The 22,128-nt window shown below is 44.9% G+C and overlaps 1 protein-coding gene across 4 annotated transcripts in view; it reads right to left on the bottom strand.

The window, feature by feature from the left end:
- The window catches only part of RCOR2 (REST corepressor 2), a 43,865-nt gene that overhangs the window by 11,665 nt on the left and 10,072 nt on the right, over nucleotides 1-22,128 (bottom strand). For all 4 annotated transcript variants that reach the window (XM_067472474.1, XM_067472476.1, XM_067472473.1 and 1 more), the window contains exons 3-7: nucleotides 13,190-13,246; nucleotides 10,566-10,646; nucleotides 5,483-5,535; nucleotides 3,252-3,413; nucleotides 463-587 (exon numbers count right to left, since the gene is read on the bottom strand). In XM_067472474.1, the coding sequence (XP_067328575.1) occupies nucleotides 463-587; nucleotides 3,252-3,413; nucleotides 5,483-5,535; nucleotides 10,566-10,646; nucleotides 13,190-13,246 (478 nt within the window). The remainder of the gene's footprint in view (nucleotides 1-462; nucleotides 588-3,251; nucleotides 3,414-5,482; nucleotides 5,536-10,565; nucleotides 10,647-13,189; nucleotides 13,247-22,128) is intronic.

The raw sequence follows: 22,128 nt of genomic DNA on the forward strand, positions 1-22,128 counted from the left end.
ACGGACCATGGGTGATGGGACTTGCAGTACCTTCACTTGCTTCCTGAGACCACTGCGACCCTCATCCAATGACCGATAAAGACCAAAATTGGCACACAGAGCCCCCATGGTCCACTCTATGTCTGGGTGGGGTTTGTGGGCCAATGGACCATAGATGATGGGACTTGCAGTAGTTTCACTGACTTCCTAAGACCATTGCAACATGCACCTTCGAATGATCAAAACCTAACTTGGCACCCTGAGCCCCCATGACCCATTCTACATTTTGGTGCGGTTTGGAGAAGGATGTACCACAGAGCTATACTTCACCTGCACCCACTGAACCCAGCCAACATTGGAACTAGACTAAACTTGGAGCACAGACAAACAATGCTCTTCTCAAATAACCCGGGCAGCGGCGAGTGTTGTTCTGCTGCCATAAAACCAAAGCCCAGTGATCCCAGTTGAGGCTCAGTCTCTGACCTGTCGTCCTTTTCTTTCTTGCTAAGGAGCTTTCGGGCTTGCCTGTCCATCACACTGGTCCTGGTCCGAGTCTTCTTCCAGGAATAGTAATACTTCACCAAGCTTGGGATCAGTTTATCAGGAAGCTGCAGAGGAAACATAGAGGAGAAATAGAGTCAGAGAGACCTCGTGGACCATCCAGTCCAACCCCATTCTGCCAAAAAGCAGGAAAATTGCATTCAAAGCACCCCCGACAGATGGCCATCCAGCCTCTGTTTAAAAGTTTCCAAAGAAGGAACCTCCACCACACTCCGGGGCAGAGAGTTCCACTGCTGAACGGCTCTCACAGTCAGGAAGTTCTTCCTCATGTCCAGGTGGAATCTCCTCTCTTGTAGTTTGAAGCCATTGTTCCGCGTCCTAGTCTCCAAGGAAGCAGAAAACAAGCTTGCTCCCTCCTCCCTGTGGCTTCCTCTCACATATTTATACATGGCTATCATATCTCCTCTCAGCCTTCTCTTCTTCAAGCTAAACATGCCCGGCTCTTTAAGCCGCTCCTCATAGGGCTTGTTCTCCAGACCCTTGATCATTTTAGCTGCCCTCCTCTGGACACATTCCAGCTTGGACACGGTATTCCAGATGTGGTCTAACCAAGGCAGAATAGAGCATGGGTAGCATGACTTACTTACTTACTTATTTATTTACTTATTTTATTTATTTATTTATTTACTTCATTTATATACCGCTTTTCTCAGCCCTTAGGCGACTCAAAGCCCTTAGGCGATTTAGGTGATCCCTCCTTGTCCGAGTAGGATTGTCTTCCAAGATGGCTGTCCTGGCGATGGGTCCGTAGGTGACTGTGGAGCCTTATTCTTGACTTGCATCTTCTCCCGCATTGAGGGCATAGGTGGAAGGCGATCCCAGTCAGGGTTGGCTTGATGTGCCTTCCTCTTGGCACATTTCTCTCTTTTGCCCTCCATTCGTGCCTCTTCAAATTCTACAACACTGCTGGTCACAGCTGACCTCCATCTGGAGGCCTCAAGGGCCAGGGCTTCCCAGTTCTCAGTGTCTTTGCCAGAGTTTTTAAAGTTGGCTTTGAGCCCATCTTTCAATCTCTTTTCCTTCCCACCAACATTCTGTTTTCCGTGTATTGTCGAAGGCTTTCATGGCCGGAATCACTGGGTTGTTGTAGGTTTTTTCGGGCTATATGGCCATGTTCTAGAGGCATTCTCTCCTGATGCTTCGCCTGCATCTATGGCAACCATCCTCAGAGGTAGTGAGGTTCTGTTTACCATTCCTGACTTCGGAGTAGAGCAACTGCTTTGGGAGACAGTGGTCGGGCATCCGGACAACGTGGCAGAGTAGATAGATTATGTGGATCATAATAGCGCACTGAGGAGGTAGGTGCTTGTTTATAAAGCCATTGTCCTCCCAACCCTGTTATACCCCTGCGAAACGTGGACTGTCTACAGATGTCACACTCAACTCCTGGAACGATTCCATCAGCGTTGCCTCCACAAAATCTTACAAATCTCTTGGGAAGGCAGGCGGGAAAATATCAGCATGTTGGAAGAAGCAAAGACCACCAGCATTGAAGTGACGCTCCTACACCATCATGGCACCGGGATTGTGGTGCCGCTGGCTGAGTGTCAGCTGCATTATGATCACTCTGACCAAAAGGTCATGAGTTCGAAGCCAGCCCAGGTTGGAGTGAGTTTCCAACCAATTGTGTGTAGCCTGTTGTCGACCTTTGCAACCCGAAAGACAGTTGCATCTCTCAAGTAGGAAAATTAGGTACCACCTTAAAGTGTGGGGAGGCTAAATTAACTGATTTATGAGGCCGTAAAGAAGACTCCAGCAAAGCATTCCAGCGGGGAAGCATGCGGGGAATGCGGAAGTGCTTCATCAGCGTCGCAGATGGACGATGAAAGCGACAGCTCCCCTGGCGGCCAGAAAAAAGTTAAATAGCCTCTGTGTATGTCTGTATATGTTTGTATGTCAAAAAATTGGCATTGGATGTTTGCCATATATGTGTACACTGTAATCCGCCCTGAGTCCCCAGCGGGGTGAGAAGGGTGGAATATAAAAGCTGCAAATAAATGAATAAATTTGAGGCCTTGGCCTTTGTAAGCCGCATCGAGTCCTTCGGGAGATGCTAATGGGGTATAAATAAAGATAATAATAATAATAATAATAATTAAACTCCGCTGGACTGAATGCTGTATTGTCTGAATTCCCGATCACTGTCTCCCAAACCAGTTGCTCTACTCCCAACTCAAGAACAGAAAATATTGGTGGACAGGAAAAGAGATTGAAAGATGGGCTCAAAGCCAACCTTAAAAACTCTGGCATAGACGTCAAGAGAGAATTGGGAAGCCCTGGCTCTTGAGCACTCAAACTGGAGTTCAGCTGTGACCAGCAGTGCTGTGGAATTTGAAGAGGCACGAATGGAGGGTGAAAGGGAGAAATGTGTCAAGAGGAAGGCATGGGATCGTCTTCTGTCTGGGAAATAATGCCCTCACTGTGGAAAAACGTGCCAATCAAGAATAGGTCTCCACGGTCACCTATGGACCACCGCCAAGACACTGCACTTGGAAGGCCATCATACTTGGATAACAAGGGATTGCCTAAGTAAGCATCGATGTACTTGGCAGCATGGTGTGCCCAACAAAATGTAGGTCCAAATCTCCCCATTCCCAGAGTATCTGTCAGCCAGGACTGGGGCAGGAGGGTTGGCACATATCAAAAGACACCAACCAAATGCCAGGCTGTTGTGGGTTCCATCAGCACATCAGTGGAAGTGGACTACATACCATCTGTTGGATCCGAGCAAAGCTCTTGCCATGGAAGCTGAAGGCTTGTTCAAACAGGACTTTGTCCTCCACGGTCCATTCGTCCGGGAACGGCGTGAAGTTGGCCAAGTCGGCCAGGGACTTCTCCACGTCGTGTTTGTGCCACAGCAACATCCCCAGCGCCTGCAGGGAAGGGACAAAGGCGCGGAAATGAGCAGCTTGGAAGGAGAACATTTATTTATTGTATTACATTTTGAACAAAAACAAACAGACAAAACACAAAGTTTGCAAGCTTGGTAGTTGATTAAATGTCCTTCCACACAGGGCATGTGTACTCAGTAGCAGAGTAGCATAGCTCAAGGGCAGATGTCTTCACTGTGTCTGGTTGTGATCCTCAGGTTGTGCCAGTCAGCTTTCGTATGATAGCCACTTGGAGTGCCTCTGGTGTTGCCGCAAGAAGGTCCTCCATTGTTCATGTGGCAGGGCTCAGGTTGCATTGCAGCAGGTGGTGTGTAGTTTGCTCTTCTCCGCACTCGCATGTCGTGGATTCCACTTTGTGGCCCCATTTCTGAAGGTTGGCTCTGCATCTCATGGTGCCAGAGCGCAGTCTGTTCAGCGCCTTCCAAGTCGCCCAGTCCTCTGTGTGCCCAGGAGGGAGTCTCATAGAATCATAGAATCAAAGAGTTGGAAGAGACCTCATGGGCCATCCAGTCCAACCCCATTCTGCCAAGAAGCAGGAATATTGCATTCCAATCACCCCTAACAGATGGCCATCCAGCCTCTGTTTAAAAGCTTCCAAAGAAGGAGCCTCCGCCACACTCCTTTAGATGTACTAAAGGAGGAGGAAATGGCTCTTACCACCTGGAAGGAAAGGAGAAAGTAACTTCTCCAATGAGCCAGGTCTCCTGACCATGTTGGAGATGCACTAAAGGAGGAGGAGAAAGTTCTTTCTCAAGGAGAAGGTTCTTACTAAAGAAAAGGAGAAGATAACTTCTCCAATGAGCCAGGTCTCCTGACCATGTAGGAGATGCACTAAAGGAGAAGGTTCCTACTAAAGGAAAGGAGAAGGCAAGTTTCCCAACGAGCCAGGTCTCCTGACCATGTAAGAGATGCACTAAAGGTGGAGGAAGGGCTCTTCCCACCTGGAAGGAAAGGAGAAGGTTTCCTGGATCTACCAAAGGAGGAGGAGAAGGTTCTTAGTAAAGAAGAAGGTTCTCACTGAAGGAAAGGAGAAGGTAGCTTCTCCAATGAGCCAGATCTCCCAACCATGTTGGAGATGAACTAAAGGAGGAGGAGGAGAAGGTTCTTACCACCTGGAAGGAAAGAAGAAGAGGGAGGACTCATCAAGGTAACTTCTCCAGTGAGCCAAGTCTCCTGATGTCTCCCCTCTGCAAAGAGAAGGGAGAGCACAACACCATCCAATCCTAAGGAGAGTTCAAAGAGGAGCCTTCCAAAGTCGGTGGTCCTCTTCTCTTCTTGGGAGATGGAGTTAACTTTTGTCTCTCATTTAATGATTTAGGTTGAGTTTGAGCCTGCCACTCTCGCTTGCTGGGGTGTTCCAGCAAGTGTCTCTGTAGATCTTACAAAAATATTTCTTGATTTAAGTCGTTGGCATGCTGGCTGATACCCAAACAAGAGATGAACTGGAGATGTCTCTGCGTTGGTCCTTTCACTATTGGCTGCTACTTCCCGGCGGATGTCAGGTGGTGCAATACTGGCTAAGCAGTGTAATTTCCACAGTGGTGTAGGGCGCAGACACCCTGTGATAATGCGGCATGTCTCATTAAGAGCCACATCCACTGTTTTAGTGTGGTGAGATGTGTTCCACACTGGGCATGCATACTCAGCATCAGAGTAGCATAGCGCAAGGGCAGATGTCTTCGCTGTGTCTGGTTGTGATCCCCAGGTTGTGCCAGTCAACTTTCGTATGATGTTGATTCTAGCGCCCACCTTTTGCTTGAGGCATTGCCTAAAAGAGTCCCACACCTTGTGTGACTGTGAAGCAGAACAGACAACTTGTCCGCTATGCTTGTCTGCTATGCCCTGCCTCGTGTACAGAGGAAGAATTGTTGGAGGCTACAGACAGTGCCATTGCTGTTGCCCGTTTTTGGTCCAAAGATATTTAGCGCGCCTTCCATTTTTATCAGTTTTATACTAATTTATGCAATGCTTTTAATATGAAATAAATGAATAAAACTTTTAGAAGTAAGACTCTACCTTCACAGCAGAATCATATATTGTTTTCGTTTTACCTGCTCTATGTTGTAGCCGTGCTTCTCCTTGGCCATGGCAATGTATTTGTCCACTAGAGGGAGAAAGAGACAAACGTCAGGCGCTGCTGGAGAAAGAGCAAGAGTTGTAGATACAGGAGAGTCTCGTTTATCCAACATAAAAAGGCCGGCAGAATGTCGGATAGACGAAAATGTCGGCTAATACGGAGTCTCCTACTGTTACCCACCCGACACAGCACTAGACACCTAGAATACTAACAACAGGGACTCAAAGGGTTAAGGCAAGGCAATGCCTCAGGGTTGGATGCGGAAGAGGAGTGTGGAAATCCCAGAGGATGCTTCCAGTCCTGCCTCTTTCCCCTCTTTCCTCCCTCCTCATTCTCCTTGTCTTGCCTTTTTCACTTATTGGGAATAGAGAGAGAGTTGAATTGAAGGGGAAATGCCGGAGGAAAAAGGAGGCGTCGGATAAGACGGAACGTCGGATCAGCAAAGGTCAGATAAGTGAGACACTAATGTATCTGGATACTGTATTTCCCTCAGGGGGTGCTTAGTAGGCATGGTTAGGTACCGTCGGAATATTTGTAATTCAGAATGAAGTCAGGAAAATTACATTTTTGAAGCGATTTTGACGTTTTTAAGGAAACCAGAAGTCCCTTTGTCCTTCCAAACCTCCTCTCGCCATTTTTCTTCCGACTCAGGAAGTCAGTCAGAAGTGAGTAAGCGTTTGGAGGCAAGCAGTGTGCATGCTGGGATGCTTGCCTCTCAGCCAATGAGGGGAGAAGTTTTTGGGAGGGGAGGGGCGGAATTTTGGCACAGCAGTCATTGCGCTATATAAAGAGCAGCACATGGCTCATTATGAGCCCGGGAAGGGAAGGGAGAAGGGAAAGGGAAAGAGAAAGGGAGGTTGAAGGAAGGTTGGAAGCACATGGCTCAGAGGCTCATTATGAGCCCGGGAAGGGAAGGGAGAAGGGAAAGGGAAAGAGAAAGGGAGGTTGAAGGAAGGTTGGCAGCACATGGCTCAGAGGCTCATTATGAGCCCGGGAAGGGAAGGGAGAAGGGAAAGGGAAAGAGAAAGGGAGGTTGAAGGAAGGTTGGCAGCACATGGCTCAGAGGCTCATTATGAGCCCGGGAAGGGAAGGGAGAAGGGAAAGGGAAAGAGAAAGGGAGGTTGAAGGAAGGTTGGCAGCACATGGCTCAGAGGCTCATTATGAGCCTGGGAAGGGAAGGGAAAGGGAAAGAGAAAGGGAGGTTGAAGGAAGGTTGGCAGCACATGGCTCAGAGGCTCATTATGAGCCTGGGAAGGGAAGGGAGAAGGGAAAGGGAAAGAGAAAGAGAAAGGGAGGTTGAAGGAAGGTTGGCAGCACATGGCTCAGAGGCTCATTATGAGCCTGGGAAGGGAAAGGGAAAGAGAAAGGGAGGTTGAAGGAAGTTTGGCAGCACATGGCTCAGAGGCTCATTATGAGCCCGGGAAGGGAAGGGAGAAGGGAAAGGGAAAGAGAAAGGGAGGTTGAAGGAAGGTTCGCAGCACATGGCTCAGAGGCTCATTATGAGCCCGGGAAGGGAAGGGAGAAGGGAAAGGGAAAGAGAAAGGGAGGTTGAAGGAAGTTTGGTAGCATATGGCTCAGAGGCTCATTATGAGCCCGGGAAGGGAAGGGAGAAGGGAAAGGGAAAGAGAAAGGGAGGTTGAAGGAAGGTTCGCAGCACATGGCTCAGGGGCTCATTATGAGCCCGGGAAGGGAAGGGAGAAGGGAAAGGGAAAGAGAAAGGGAGGTTGAAAGATTCTATTTTCCCCAAACTCCACCAGTGTTCATATTTGAACATATGGAGTATTTGTGCTGAGTAGGGTCCAGATCCATCATTGTTTGACTCCATAGTACTCTCTGGATATAGGTGAACTACAACTCCCAAACTCACGGTCAATGCCCACCAAACCCTTCCAGTATTTTCTGTTGGTCATAGGAGTTCTGTGTACCCAGTTTGGTTCAATTCCATTGTTAGTGGGGTTCAGAATGTTCTTTGATTGTAGGTGAACTATACATCCCAGCAACTACAACACACAAATGAAAAAAATCAATGTTTTGGAATGATGGTAACTCATTGGGTTGTTAGGAGTATTCTGTCCAAATTTGGTGTCAATTGGTCCAGTGATTTTTGAGTTCTGTTAATCCCACAAACGAACATTACATTTTTATTTATATCTATATAAATAAAAATGTAATGTTCGTTTGTGGGATTAACAGAACTCAAAAACCACTGGACCAATTGACACCAAATTTGGACACAAGACACCTCACAACCCAATGTATGTCCTTCACTCATAAAAACACTGAAAAACACAGCAGAAGGGACTTAAAAAGCCCCAAAAAGCTGAATGACGAAAAGTTAAATGACAATACAGAGAAAAGGAAGAAAGAGGGGGGGAAGGGGAGAAAAAAGAAAGGAAGGAAGGAAGGAAGGAGGGAGGGAAAGAAAGAAGGAAAGGGAGAAGGAAGGAAAGAGGTAGAGAAGGAAGAAACGATAGAAAGAAGGAGGAAAAGAAAAAGAGGAGGGAAGGAAAGTTAGAGAAGGAAGAAAGGAAAGAAGGAAAGAAAAAAGGGAAAGAAAGAAGGAAAGAGGGAGCGAAGGAAGAGGGGAAGATGTAGAGAAAGAGGGAGGGGGAAGGAAGGAAAGAGAGAAGGAAGGAAGAAGAGAAGGAAAGACAGGAAGGAAGGAAGGAAGGAAGGAAGGAAGGAAGGAAGGAAGGAAAGAGGGAGTGAAGGAAGGGGGAAGTTGTAGAGAAAGAGGGAGGGAAGGAAAGAAGGAAAGAGAGAAGGAAGAAAAGAGAAAGCAGAAGAGAAAGAAAAAGGGTGAAGGAAGGAAATAGGGAAGGAAAAAAGAAGAGAAGGAAAGGCGGGAAGGAAGGAAGGAAGGAAAGAGGGAGGGAAGGAAAGAAGGAAAGAGAAGGAAGAAAAGAGAAAGAAAAAGGGGAAGGAAGGAAATAAAGAAGGAAGGAAGAAGAGAAGGTCAGACGGGAAGGACGGAAGGAAGGAGTGAAGGAAGGGGGGAAGATGTAGAGAAAGAGGGAGGGAAGGAAAGAGAGAAGGAAGAAAAGAGAGACAGCAGAAGAGAAAGAAAAAGGGGAAAGAAAGGAAAGAGAAGGAAGGAAAGACAATAAGGAAGGTAGGAAGGAAATAGGGAGTGAAGGAAGGGGGAAGACGTAGAGAAAGAGGGAGGGAAGGAAAGAAGGAAAGAGAGAAGGAAGAAAAGAAAGCAGAAAAGAAAGAAAAAGGGGGAAGGAAGGAAGGAAGGAAAGAGAGAAGGAAGGAAGAAAAGAAGAAAAGACGGGAAGGAAGGAAGGAAGGAAGGAAGGAAGGAAGGAAGGAAGGAAAGAGGGAGTAAAGGAAGGGGGAAGATGTAAAGAAAGAGGGCGGGAAGGAAAGAAGGAAAAAGAGAAGGAAGATGTAGAGAAAGCAGAAGAGAAAGAAAAGGGGAAAGGAAGGAAAGAGATAGAGAAGGAAGGAAGGAAAGAGGGAGTGAAGGATGGGGGGAAGATGTAGAGAAAGAGGGAAGGAAGGAAAGAAGGAAAGAGGGAAGGAAGAAAAGAGAAAGCAGAAGAGAAAGAAAAGGGGGAAAGGAAGGAAAGAGAAGGACAGAAGAAGAGAAGGAAAGACGGGAGGGAGGGAGGGAGGGAGGGAAGGAAGGAAGGAAGGAAGGAAGGAAGGAAGGAAGGAGCGAAGGAAGGGGTGAAGATGTAGAAAAAGAGGGATGGAAAGGAAAGAGAGGAGGAAGACAAGAGAGATAGCAGAAGAGAAAAAAAGGGGGAAGGAAGGAAGGAAGGAAGGAAGGAAGGAAGGAAGGAAGGAGTGAAGGAAGGGGGAAGATGTAGAGAAAGAGGGAGTGAAGGAAAGAAGGAAAGAGAGAAGGAAGAAAAGAGACAGCAGAAGAGAAAGAAAAAGGAGAAAGGAAGGAAAGAGAAGGAAGTAAGAAGAGAAGGAAAGACGGGAAGGAAGGAAAGAGTGAAGGAAGGGGGAAGATGTAGAGAAAGAGGGAGGGAAGGAAAGAGAGAAAGCAGAGGAGAAAGAAAAAGGGGGAAGGAAGGAAAGAGAAGGAAGGAAGAAAAGAAGGAAAGATGGGAAGATAGGAAGGAGAGAAGGAAGGAAAGAGGGAGTGAAGGAAGGGGGGAAGATGTAGAGAAAGAGGGAGGGAAGGAAAGAGAGGAGGAAGAAAGCAGAAGAGAAAGAAAAAGGGGGAAGGAAGGAAGGAGTGAAGGAAGGGGGGAAGTTGTAGAGAAAGAGGGAGGGAAGGAAAGAGATAGAGAAGGAAGGAAGAAGAGAAGGAAAGACAGGAAGGAAGGAAGAAAGGAAGGAAGGAAGGAAGGAAGGAAGGAAGGAGGGAGTGAAGATGTAGAGAAAGCAGAAGAGAAAGAAAAGGGGAAAGGAAGGAAGGAAGAAGGGAAGGAAGGAAGGAAGGAAGGAAGGAAGGAGAAAGAGAAGGAAGGAAGAAGAGAAGGAAAGATGGGAAGGAAGAAAAGAGGGAGCAAAGGAAGGGGGGAAGATGTAGAGGAAGAGGGAGGGAAGGAAAGAAGACAAGAGAGAAGGAAGAAAAGAGAAAGCAGAAGAGAAAGAAAAAGGGGGAAGGAGGGAAGGAGGGAAAGAAGAAGGGAAAGAAGAAGGGAAAGAGGGAAGGTTGGCCACAGCAACGCGTGGCAGGTACAGCTAGTGGATAAATATCAAGGAATCACCCTGGGCCTCTCCTCTTCAGCCCAGAAAGCAGCCCTGTTCCCACCTATGCTCCCCCCATTCCATGCGCACCAAGCCCAAGCTCCCTGCACCAGCCAGATTAATAACCCAGGAGCCGGAGGCAGCGCACCAGCCGCACGGTAATTGCTTCTAGGAGTCCCAGGAGGGGGGACGGGGGAGCTGTCAGTCAGAGGCTCTGCTTCCAGCCGAGGGAGACGGCATGCCTTCCCCGCCCCCACCCCTCTTTGAGCAAGGCTGGGTCTTGGCTGCTTCTGGAACCGGTTCAGAAATTGGTTGGAAAGGGGAGAGGCGGGTGGAGGCGTATCCACGGTGGAGGCAACAGGGAGCCGAACCCGCTGCCGAGGGAGGAGAGACTCGAGACTCACGTTTGGCATCCGAGACACAATGATTTGGCGACCAGACAAGCATCCCTTTCAACTCCTTGTTGCTGTAGCGAGCTGGGCTCTCTGTAGATTGCAAAGAAGAGAACGGGTCGTCAGCACATATATAACACTCATATTGTTCTAGGCTAACAATACATAATATGGACTATAATATTGTAATGCAATATATTACTAATAATCTATATACATAAAAATATAGTGTAAAGTCGAAGGCTTTCATGGCCGGAATCACTAGGTTGTTGTAGGTTTTTTCGGGCTATATGGCCATGGTCTAGAGGCATTCTCTCCTGACGTTTCGCCTGTATCTATGGCAAGCATCCTCAGAGGTAGTGAGGTCTGGTGGAACTACGAAAAAGGGTTTATATATCTGTGGAATGACCAGGGTGGGACAAAGGACTCTTGTCTGCTGGAGCTAGGTGTGAGGAAGAATTGACAAGTGGTACAGCACAATATAGTAATATATATTACTATTATTGTGCTATGCTAATAATATAATACATTGTATGTACAGATAATATTGTCTATAATATTGTAATGCAATATATTACTAATAATACAATATAATAATTCAATTATTATATTTATTACATGAAATATTACTAATAATGTGGAATGACCGGGGTGGGACAAAGGACTCTTGTCTGCTGGAGCTAGGTGTGAGGAAGAATTGACAAGTGGTACACTACAATATAGTAATATATATTACTATTATTGTGCTATGCTAATAATATAATACGTTGTATGTATTGTCTATAATATTGTAATGCAATATATTACTAATAATACAATATAACAATTCAATGATTATATTTATTACCTGAAATATTACTAATAATATTGCAATATAGTGGTATAGTACAATATAGTAATATATAACACTATGCTAATAATATAATATATTGTATGTACATATAATATTGGTAATATTAGAATGTACTACAATGTAATACTAATAGTAATACAATACAATAATTGTATATAATATATTACATGTACTATTACAAATAATATTGCAGTATAGTGGCACAGTACAATATAGTAATATATATTACTATTATTGTGCTATGCTAATAATATAATATATTGTATGTACAGATAATATTGTCTATAATGTTGTAATGCAAAATATTACTAATAATACAATATAATAATTGAGTAATTATATTTATTACATGAAATATTACTAATAATATAGTGGTATATATTACTATTATTGTGCTATGCTAATAATATAATATATTGTATGTATAGGTAATATTGTCTATAATATTGTAATGCAATATATTACTAATAATACAATATAATAATTCAATTATTATATTTATTACATGAAATATTACTAATAATATAGTTGTACAGTACCATATAGTAATATATATTACTATTATTGTGCTATGCTAATAATATAATATATTGTATGTACAGATAATATTGTCTATAATGTTGTAATGCAAAATATTACTAATAATACAAGATAATAATTCAATGATTATATTTATTACATGAAATAATATAGTGGTATAGTACAATATAGTAATATATATTACTATTATTGTGCTATGCTAATAATGTACTATATTGTATGTACAGATAATATTGTCTATAATGTTGTAATGCAAAATAGTACTAATAATACAAGGTAATAATTCAATGATTATATTTATTACATGAAATATTACTAATAATATAGTGGTATATATTACTATTATTGTGCTATGCTAATAATATAATATATTGTATGTACAGGTAGTATTGACTATAATATTGTAATGCAATATATTACTAATAATACAATATAATAATTCAATTATTATATTTATTACACGAAATATTACTAATAATATAGTGGTATATATTACTATTATTGTGCTATGCTAATGATATAATATATTGTATGTATAGATAATATTGTCTATAATGTTGTAATGCAATATATTACTAATAATACAAGATAATAATTCAATTATTATATTTATTACATGAAATATTACTAATAATATAGTGGTATATATTACTATTATTGTGCTATGCTAATATTATAATATATTGTATGCACAGATAATATTGTCTATAATATTGTAATGTACAGATAATATAATATATTGTATGTACAGATAATATTGTCTATAATGTTGTAATGCAATATATTACTAATAATACAATATAATAATATTGCAATATAGTGGCATAGTACAATATAGTAATATATACAACTATTATTGTGCTATGCTAATAATATAATATATTGTATATTGTATGTACATATAATATTGGTAATAATATTATAATGTACTACTACTAATAATGCAATATAATAATTGGATGTTATATATTGCATGTAATACTACTAACAATATGGCAGAATAGTGGTATATTACTATATGGTAATATATAATACTAATATTGAGCTTCAAGTTGCAAGGAAGAGGGTCGGAAAAGCCACCTGGGGCCAAAGGTAGGGCGAGAAAGTGGTCAGGCTCTCCTTGAGGGAGACATAGATTTGGAAGGGCAACAAGCCTTCCCTGGGAGAAGCTGGGCGCATTGTTGCCATCTTGCTGGGTCCTGTCCATGCTTAGCCATTGCCCTTCCCAACAGACTCCCTTTACCTGGTTTGCACTCTGGGATCACAGCTTGATAATCCGCTCCCACACGGATCATGCTATCTGCAAAGGAACGAGAAGAAAGAATGGTTTGAAGGACTTGCTGCTGCTCTAGTTGAAGGAGGATCCAGAGGGGGGAAATCTGGCTTCCCAAGAGGAGGAAGGGGAAGAAGAAAACGAGGGAGGAGGAGGAAGAGGAGGAAGAAGAAGGGGGAAAAGATAAAGGGGAAGAAGAGGAAAAAAGGTGGAGAAGGAAAAGGAGGAGGAAGAGGAGGAGGAGAGGAAGGGGAAGAAGAAAACGAGGAAGGAGGAGGAAGAAAGGGAAGGGTAAAAAGATAAAGGGGAAGAAGAGGAAAAAAGGTGGAGAAGGAAGAGGAGGAGGAAGAGGAAAAGGAAGAAAAAGAGGAGGAGAGGAAGGGGAAGAAGAAAACGAGGAAGGAGGAGGAGGAGGAAGAGGAAGGGTAAAAAGATAAAGGGGAAGAAGAGGAAAAAAGGTGGAGAAGGAAGAGGAAGAGGAAAAGGAAGAAAAAGAGGAGGAGAGGAAGGGGAAGAAGAAAACGAGGAAGGAGGAGGAGGAGGAAGAGGAAGGGTAAAAAGATAAAGGGGAAGAAGAGGAAAAAAGGTGGAGAAGGAAGAGGAGGAGGAAGAGGAAAAGGAAGAAAAAGAGGAGGAGGAGAGGAAGGGGAAGAAGAAAACGAGGAAGGAGGAGGAGGAGGAAGAGGAAGGGTAAAAAGATAAAGGGGAAGAAGAGGAAAAAAGGTGGAGAAGGAAGAAGAGGAGGAAGAGGAAAAGGAAGAAAAAGAGGAGGAGGAGAGGAAGGGGAAGAAGAAAATGAGGACGGAGGAGGAGGAAGAAGAGGAAGGGTAAAAAGATAAAGGGGAAGAAGAGGTAAAAGGTGGAGAAGGAAGAGGAGGAGGAAGAGGAAAAAGAAGAAAAAGAGGAGGAGGAGAGGAAAGGAGAAGAAGAAAAAGAGGAAGGGAGGAAGAAAGAAAAAGGAGGAGGAAGGGGAAGAAGAAAAATGAAGAGGAGGAGAAAAAGGAGGAGGAGGAAGAAGACAAAGAGGAAGAGGTGAAAAGGTGGAGAAGGAAAAGAAAAGGAGGAGGAAGAGGAAGAAAAAGAGGAGGAGGAGGAAAGAGGAGGAGGAAGGGGAAGAAGAAACAGAGAAAAAGGAGGAGGAAGGGGGAGAAGAAAAAGAAAGAGGAGGAAGGAGGAAGAGGAAAAAAAGAAGAGGAGGAAGACGACAAAGAGGAAGAGGAGAAAAGGTGGAGAAGAAAAAGAAAAGGAGGAGGAGCGGAGGAAGGAGAAGAAGAAGGAAGATGAGGAAAAGAAGAAGAGCAAGAAGAATAGGGAGGGGAAAAGAAAAAGAGGAAGAGGATGAAATGAGGAGGAAGAAGAAGAGGAAGACAATGAGGAGGAAAAGAGGAGGAAGGGAAAGAAGAAAAAGAGGAGGAGGAGGGAGGAGGTGGAGGCGGAAAAGAAGAGGAGGGAGGGGAAGATGACAAAGAGGAGGAGGAAAACGAGAGGCGGAAGAAGAAGGGAAGCAGAAGAATAAGAAGAAAAGGGAGGGGAAGAAGACACCAAGAAGAGGAAAATGAAGAGGAGGAAGGGAAAGAAGAGAAAGAGGAGGTTCAGAAGGCTCTTTGATTGTAGGTGAACTATAAATCCCAGCAACTACAACTCCCAAATGTTAAGGTCTATTTTCCCCAAAATCCACCAGTGTTCACATTTGGGAATGTTGAGTATTCATGCCAAGTTTGGTCCGGATACATCATCGGTTGAGTCCACAGTACTCTCTAGATCTAGGTGAACTACAACTCCCAAACTCAAGTTTAATGCTCACCAAACCCTTCCAGTATTTTCTGCTGGTCATGGGAGTTCTGTGTGCCAAGTTTGGTTCAGATCCATCATTGGTGGAGTTCAGAATGCTCTTTGATTGTAGGTGAACTATAAATCCCAACAACTACAACTCCCAATTGTTAAGGCCTATTTCCCCCAAAATCCACCAGTGTTCACATTTGGGAATGTTGAGTATTCATGCCAAGTTTGGTCCAGATCCATCATTGTTTGAGTCCACAGTGCTGTCTGGATGTAGGTGAACTACAACTCCCAAACTCAAGGTCAATGCCCACCAAACCCTTCCAGTATTTTCTGTTTGTCATGGGAGTTCTGTGTGCCAAGAGGAAAACGAGAGACTCCATCATTGGTGGAGTTCAGAATGCGCTTTGATTGTAGGCGAACTATAAATCCCAGCAACTACAACTCCCAAATGACAAAATCAATGTCCACTCCACCAGTATTGAAGCCTTGAAAGATGCCTAGAGACCAGGGAGAAACCTTCCCAAGCACCATGGAAGTAGGAAGTGTGGGTAGGCCAACATTCCTCACCCGTAGCTACCGTTCCTTCAAAAAATGGAAGGAAATCTACCCAACAGCTGCTGAGCGGCAGGCGAGCTCTGGAAACACTTAGCCAACGTCCTGCCAAGGAGCTCCCGAGCTTTCGCTTCCTGGCACACGAACCATGAAACATATGCTGGGCTGGGGGCTGAGCGTCTCTCGAAGACTTCCAAAGCATAACATTCACACCAGGCTCGGCAGGTGACGGGCGCAAAGAGAGGACTGGGTAGCGAGACTGAGAAACAGACCGGCGCTCTTTTGTTATCTTTGGGGAGTACCTCTCCTCTCCACAATTGTCACTCCTGCCAGTCCTATTCGTCTGGTTGTCCTTATCTAGTTAGCAGATTGCCCGAAGGCCTGGTCCCACAACCACGTCTTTACCTTCCTCCTGAAGGAAAGGAGGGATGTTGATGCCCTAATTTCCCCCGGGAGTGAGTTCCACAGGTGAGGGGCCACCACTGAGAAGGCCCTGCTCCTCGTCCCCACCAGCCTCGCTTGGGAAAGCGGTGGGGTCGAGAGCAGGGCCCCCTCAGATGATCTCAAATTCCGGGGTGGGACGTAGAGGGAGATACGTTCGGACAGATACGCTGGACCGGAACCGTACAGGGTTTTGTAGGTCAAAACCAGCACCTTGAATTGGGCTCGGAACTGCACCGGCAGCCAGTGAAGCTGACATACCAGAGGGGTGGTGTGCTCCCTGTATGTCGCTCCAGTGAGCAGCCTGGCAGCCGCTCGCTGAACCAGTGGAAGTTTCCGAACCGTCTTCAAGGGCAACCCCACGTTGAGTGCGTTGCAGTAGTCTATTTGGGATGTAACAAGAGCATGGACCACTGTGGCCAATAATAATCTATATATCTATAATAGTAATAATTGTAATAATAATCTATAATAGTAATAATAGTAATAATAATCTATAATAGTAATAATAATCTATATATCTATCTATATCTATTGATGTATAAAATAAAAGTCAGTGTTTGTATGTGGAGAGAGGACGAGAGGTGTATGTGGCAGCTTTCTGACTGGCTGCCACTGTGGCACTATTTGCATAAGGTCTTTGATTGGCCAGCCTCAACATTCTAAGATTCTGATTGGCTGCCACTGTGGTACAATTTGCATATAGAATCATAGAATCAAAGAGTTGGAAGAGACCTCACGGGTCATCCAGTCCAACCCCATTCTGCCAAGAAGCAGGAATATTGCATTCAAATCACCCCTGACAGATGGCCATCCAGTCTCTGTTTAAAAGCTTCCAAAGAAGGAGCCTGCACCACACTCCGGGGCAGAGAGTTCCACTGCTGAACAGCTCTCACAGTCAGGAAGTTCTTCCTCGTGTTCAGATGGAATCTCCTCTCTTGTAGTTTGAAGCCATTGTTTCGTGTCCTAGTCTCCAAGGAAGCAGAAAACAAGCTTGCTCCCTCCTCCCTGTGGCTTCCTCTCATATTTATACATGGCTATCATATCTCCTCTCAGGCTAAACATGCCCAACTCTTTAAGCCGCTCCTCATAGGGCTTGTTCTCCAGACCCTTGATCATTTGAGTCGCCCTCCTCTGGACACATTCCAGCTTGTCAATATCTCTCTTGAATTGTGGTGCCCAGAATTGGACACAATATTCCAGGTGTGGTCTAACCAAGGCGGAATAGAGCATGGGTAGCATGACTTCCCTAGATCTAGACACTATGCTCCTATTGATGCAGGCCAAAATCCCATTGGCTTTTTTTGCCGCCACATCACATTGTTGGCTCATGTTTAACTTGTTGTCCACGAGAACTCCAAAATCTTTTTCACACGTACTGCTCTTGAGCCAGGCATTGTCCCCCATTCTGTATCTTTGCATTTTGTTTTTCCTGCCAAAGTGGAGTATCTTGCATTTGTCACTGTTGAACTTCATTTTGTTAGTTTTGGCCCATCTCTCTAATCTGTCAAGATCGTTTTGAATCCTGCTCCTGTCCTCTGGACTATTGGCTATCCCTCCCATATGGTCTCTGATTGGCCAACCTCAACATTCCGAGGTAGCAGAGGGAATAGGAAAGGGACCTGAAACTGTCAGCTCCAAAACACCTTGCGGCCCCCAACAATGGCAGAACAAGACCAAACCTGGCACACAGACACCCCCCCCCCCCCGCCCCACAAGACCCACTCTACATTCTGGTGCAGTTTGGGCGAGGAACAATGGATGCGGAACAATGGCTTCAGACTACAAGAGAGGAGATTCCATCTGAACATGAGGAAGATCTTCCTGACTGTGAGAACCATTCAGCAGTGGAACTCTCTGCCCCAGAGTGTGGTGGAGGCTGCTTAACATAAACAGCATAAACAGCAGAGCCTCAGGTGAGAGTTACGCAGACAAGCCGAGAAGAGGTTTGAGAAAGCATCATGGAGCTTTGTGGAGGCTCCTTCTTTGGGGGCTTTGAAACAGAGGCTGGATGGCCATCTGTCAGGGGTGCTTTGAATGCAATTTTCCTGCTTCTTGGTAGAATAGGGTTGGACTGGATGGCCCATGAGGTCTCTTCCACTCTTTGATTCTATGATTCTATGGACCATGGATGACAGGACTTTCAGTACTTGAACTCACTACCTTAGAGCACTGTGGCCCACACCAATGACGGATCAGGACCAAACTTGTCACACAAAGGCCCACTTTAATCCTGGTGCAGCTTAGGGCAGGATGGGCCACGAATGATGGGATTTGCAGTACCTTCACCTGATTCACTTCCCACAGAACATTGTAGCACCTACAAATCACAGACCAGGCCCAAACTTAGCACACAGAGTACTCATGGCCCACTCTACATCCTGATGCAGTTCTAAGGGGGATGGACCATGGATGATGGGACTTGCAATACCATCACTCACTTACTGAAACCACTGCGACCCTCATCCAACGACTGATCAAGACCAAACTTGGCAAACAGAGCCCCCATGACCCACTCTACATCCTGCTGCAGTTTTGGAGGAGGGTTGACCATGGATGATGGGACTTGCAGTACCTTCACTCACTTACTGAAACCACTGGGACCCTCATCCAATAACTGATCAAGACCAAACTTGGCACACAGAGCCCCCATGACCCTATCTACATCCTGTTTCAGTTTGGAGGAGGGTGGATCATGGATGATGGGACTTGCAATACCTTCACTCACTTACTGAAACCACTGCGACCCTGAACCAATGACTGATGAAGACCAAACTTAGCACACAGAGCCCCCATGACCCACTCTACATCCTGCTGTAGTTTGAAGGACGATGGACTTTGGTCCCCAAGCTAGTATATAATAAAACAGAATGTTTGTATGTGGAGGGAGGATGGTAGGGAGGATGGTGTATGTGGCAGCTTTCTGATTGGTTGCGACTGTGGAACAATTTGCCTATGGTTTCTGATTGGCCAGCCTCAACATTCTAACATTCTCAAGCGGATTTCTCCAGTGGTGTAGGTTATAGACATCCTGGGATAATGTGGCATGCCTCATTAAGAGCCACATCCACTGTTTTAATGTGGTGAGATAGCACAAGGGCAGATGTCTTCACTGTGTCTGGTTGTGATCCCCAGGTTGTGCCAGTCAGCTTTCGTATGATATTGTTTCTAGCGCCCACTTTTTGCTTGATATGCAGGCAATGCTTCTTGTAGGTCAGAGCACGGTCCAGAGTGACTCCCAGGTATTTTGGTGTGCTGGAATGCTCCAGTGGGATTCCTTCCCAGGTCATCCTCAGAGCTCAAGATGTTTGTCTGTTCTTAAGGTGAAAAACACACGTCTGCATTTTAGATGGATTAGGAATCAGCCGGTTTTCCCTGTAATAGGCAGTAAAAACACCGAATGCTTCAGGGAGCTTCTGTTCAACCATTTCAAAGCTCCCTGCTTGGGCGGTGATGGCACGATCATCAGTGTAGATGAAACTATGTATTGCATAAGGGATTCCAGGGACTCCTATTCTTCTAACTTGGAAGCTAAATTTGGGAGGGAGGTAAGGTCAGGAAACTCAGCAGGTCTGTCCAACATATCAACAAAAACACCCCAAAATGACCATTCAGCCTCTAAATCAAAAAATTGGAAGAGACTCCAAAGGTCATCCAGTCCAGCCTCCTCCCATGCAGGAAAAGCACAGTCAAAGCACCCCCAACAGATGGCCATCCAGCCACCAAAGAAGAAGCCTCCATCACACCCTGAGACAATGTGTTCTACTCTTGAACAGCTCCTTCGGTCAGGAAATCCTTCCTAATGTTCAAGTGGAATCTCTTTTCTTATAATTTGCCCTGAGTCTCCAGGGCAGCAGAAAATATTCCTCCTCCTCCTCCTTCCTTATGACATTCTTTCAGATGTTTAACCACGGTTCCACATCTTTCTATAGGTGGTGGCATCTCCTACCCATCCCAGGCAGGGCCGGCCCTAGGTAATTTTCAAGTGTAAGCGGGGGTGCCCCAAGAATGTACCTCGGGGATTCGTGCTATATGCAAATGCATATCTTGCCTATTGCTTTAGCCACCCCTGCAAGGATAATAATAATTATATTATATAATATAATAATAAACTTTATTTCTACCCCGCCACCATCTCCCCAATGGGGACTCGGAGGGGCTTATATGGGGCCAAGCTCGGACAACATAATACAGCAATAAAATCAAAGCTTATACATCAGACAACAACAACATTATCAAAATGACATTAAAATAATAATAAAATAATAATAGTGATAATAAAATAAAATAAAAATCCCAATAGACACAATCACAATAGAAATGACAATGGGCGGGCCACATATTCTGAATTTAAAAAAAACAATTAACAGACTATAATGAGATAAAATAGCAGGAGAGCGACTAAAATGATAAAGGGTCTGGAGAACAAGCCCTATGAGGAGCGGCTTAAGGAGCTGGGCATGTTTAGCCTGAAGAAGAGAAGGCTGAGAGGAGATATGATAGCCATGTGAGAGGAAGCCACAGGGAGGAGGGAGCAAGCTTGTTTTCTGCTTCCTTGGAGACTAGGACGTGGGACAATGGCTTCAAACTACAAGAAAGGAAATTCCATCTGAACACGAGGAAGAACTTCCTGACTGTGAGAGCCGTTCAGCAGTGGAACTCTCTGCCCCGGAGTGTAATGGAGGCTCCTTCTTTGGAAGCTTTTAAACAGAGGCTGGATGGCCATCTGTCAGGGGTGATTTGAATGCAATATTACTGCTTCTTGGCAGAATGGGGTTGGACTGGATGGCCCATGAGGTCTCTTCCAACTCTTTGATTCTATGATTCTATGATTCCATGAAGTTTAAATGGAACTCATAAAACACATAGAGTTGGGGGCTGAACATCCTATTTGAAGGGCACGAACTCCATTAGCCAAAAACGTTGAGGGGGTGTAAAATATCATGCTGAGCACCTACTCGCCAAAGGCGCAGCGGAAAAGCCAGGTTTTGAGGTTCTTTTTAAATGTTTCCAGTGAAGGGGCTTTCCTAATCTCCCTAGGTAAAACATCCGGGCGTCCCCTGGGTAACTTCCTTGCAGACGACCAATTCTCTCACACCAAGTCGCTTCTGACACAAAGAAAAAAACCCAACCGGATTGCTTTAAAGTGACTTCCAACCGGAGGCGTCTCAAGAGCACCCCTCAGGGATTTGCGCTATACGCAAATGCGTATCTTGCCTATTGCTTCAGCCGCCCTTGATCCCAGGCAACTATCCACTTGCATTGTGAGGCTCTAGATCAGATATGGAGTTGCAGTAATGGAAGTGTAGAGCCCTCTCAAGGTTCTGTCCTTGGCCACATCCACTGGAGAACAGGAAACACACAACTGAAGAAAGAGGGATGGAAAGCCCAACAAAGCCAAAGCGTAGGAGAAGCTTTAACAGAATTCAGAGGGGAGAAAGGACAGGGATGGCAGGGGAACAATAAAACCGTGAGCTCAAACCAAAACCAACTTCCTGGCCTTCTGCCTGAAATGACTCCTTTGTTAACCCGGTGAAGAGGAGCAAAAAAGGGAGAGGGAAGCCCATCACTCCCCGTGCTTCTGTATCTTGACGACACAGACAAAAGAGATCAAGTCAATGTGGTCCCAATCTTCAAGAAGGGAAAAAAGGATGACCCAAACAACTACCGTCTGGTCAGCCTCACGTCGATACCAGGCAAGATTCTGGAAAAGATTGTTAAGGAAGTGGTCTGCAAACACTTAGAAACAAATGCGGTCATCGCTAATAATCAACATGGATTTATCAAAAACAAGTCATGCCAGACTCATCTGATATCTTTTTTCGATAGAGTTCCAAGCTGGGTAGATGCGGGGAATGCCGTGGATGTAGCGTACCTGGATGTCAGGAAGGCCTTCGACAAGGTCCCCCATGACCTTCTGGCAAGGAAACTAGTCCAATGTGGGCTAGGCAAAACTACGGTGAGGTGGATCTGTAATTGGTTAAATGAACAAACCCAGAGGGTGCTCACTAATGCTTCCTCTTCATCCTGGAAAGAAGTGACGAGTGGAGTGCCGCAGGGTTCCGTCCTGGGCCTGGTCCTGTTCATCTTTATTAATGACTTAGATGAAGGGCGAGAAGGCAGGATCGTCAAGT

The sequence above is a fragment of the Anolis sagrei genome, chromosome 12, assembly GCF_037176765.1.
Source record: "Anolis sagrei isolate rAnoSag1 chromosome 12, rAnoSag1.mat, whole genome shotgun sequence".
NCBI lineage: Eukaryota > Metazoa > Chordata > Lepidosauria > Squamata > Dactyloidae > Anolis > Anolis sagrei.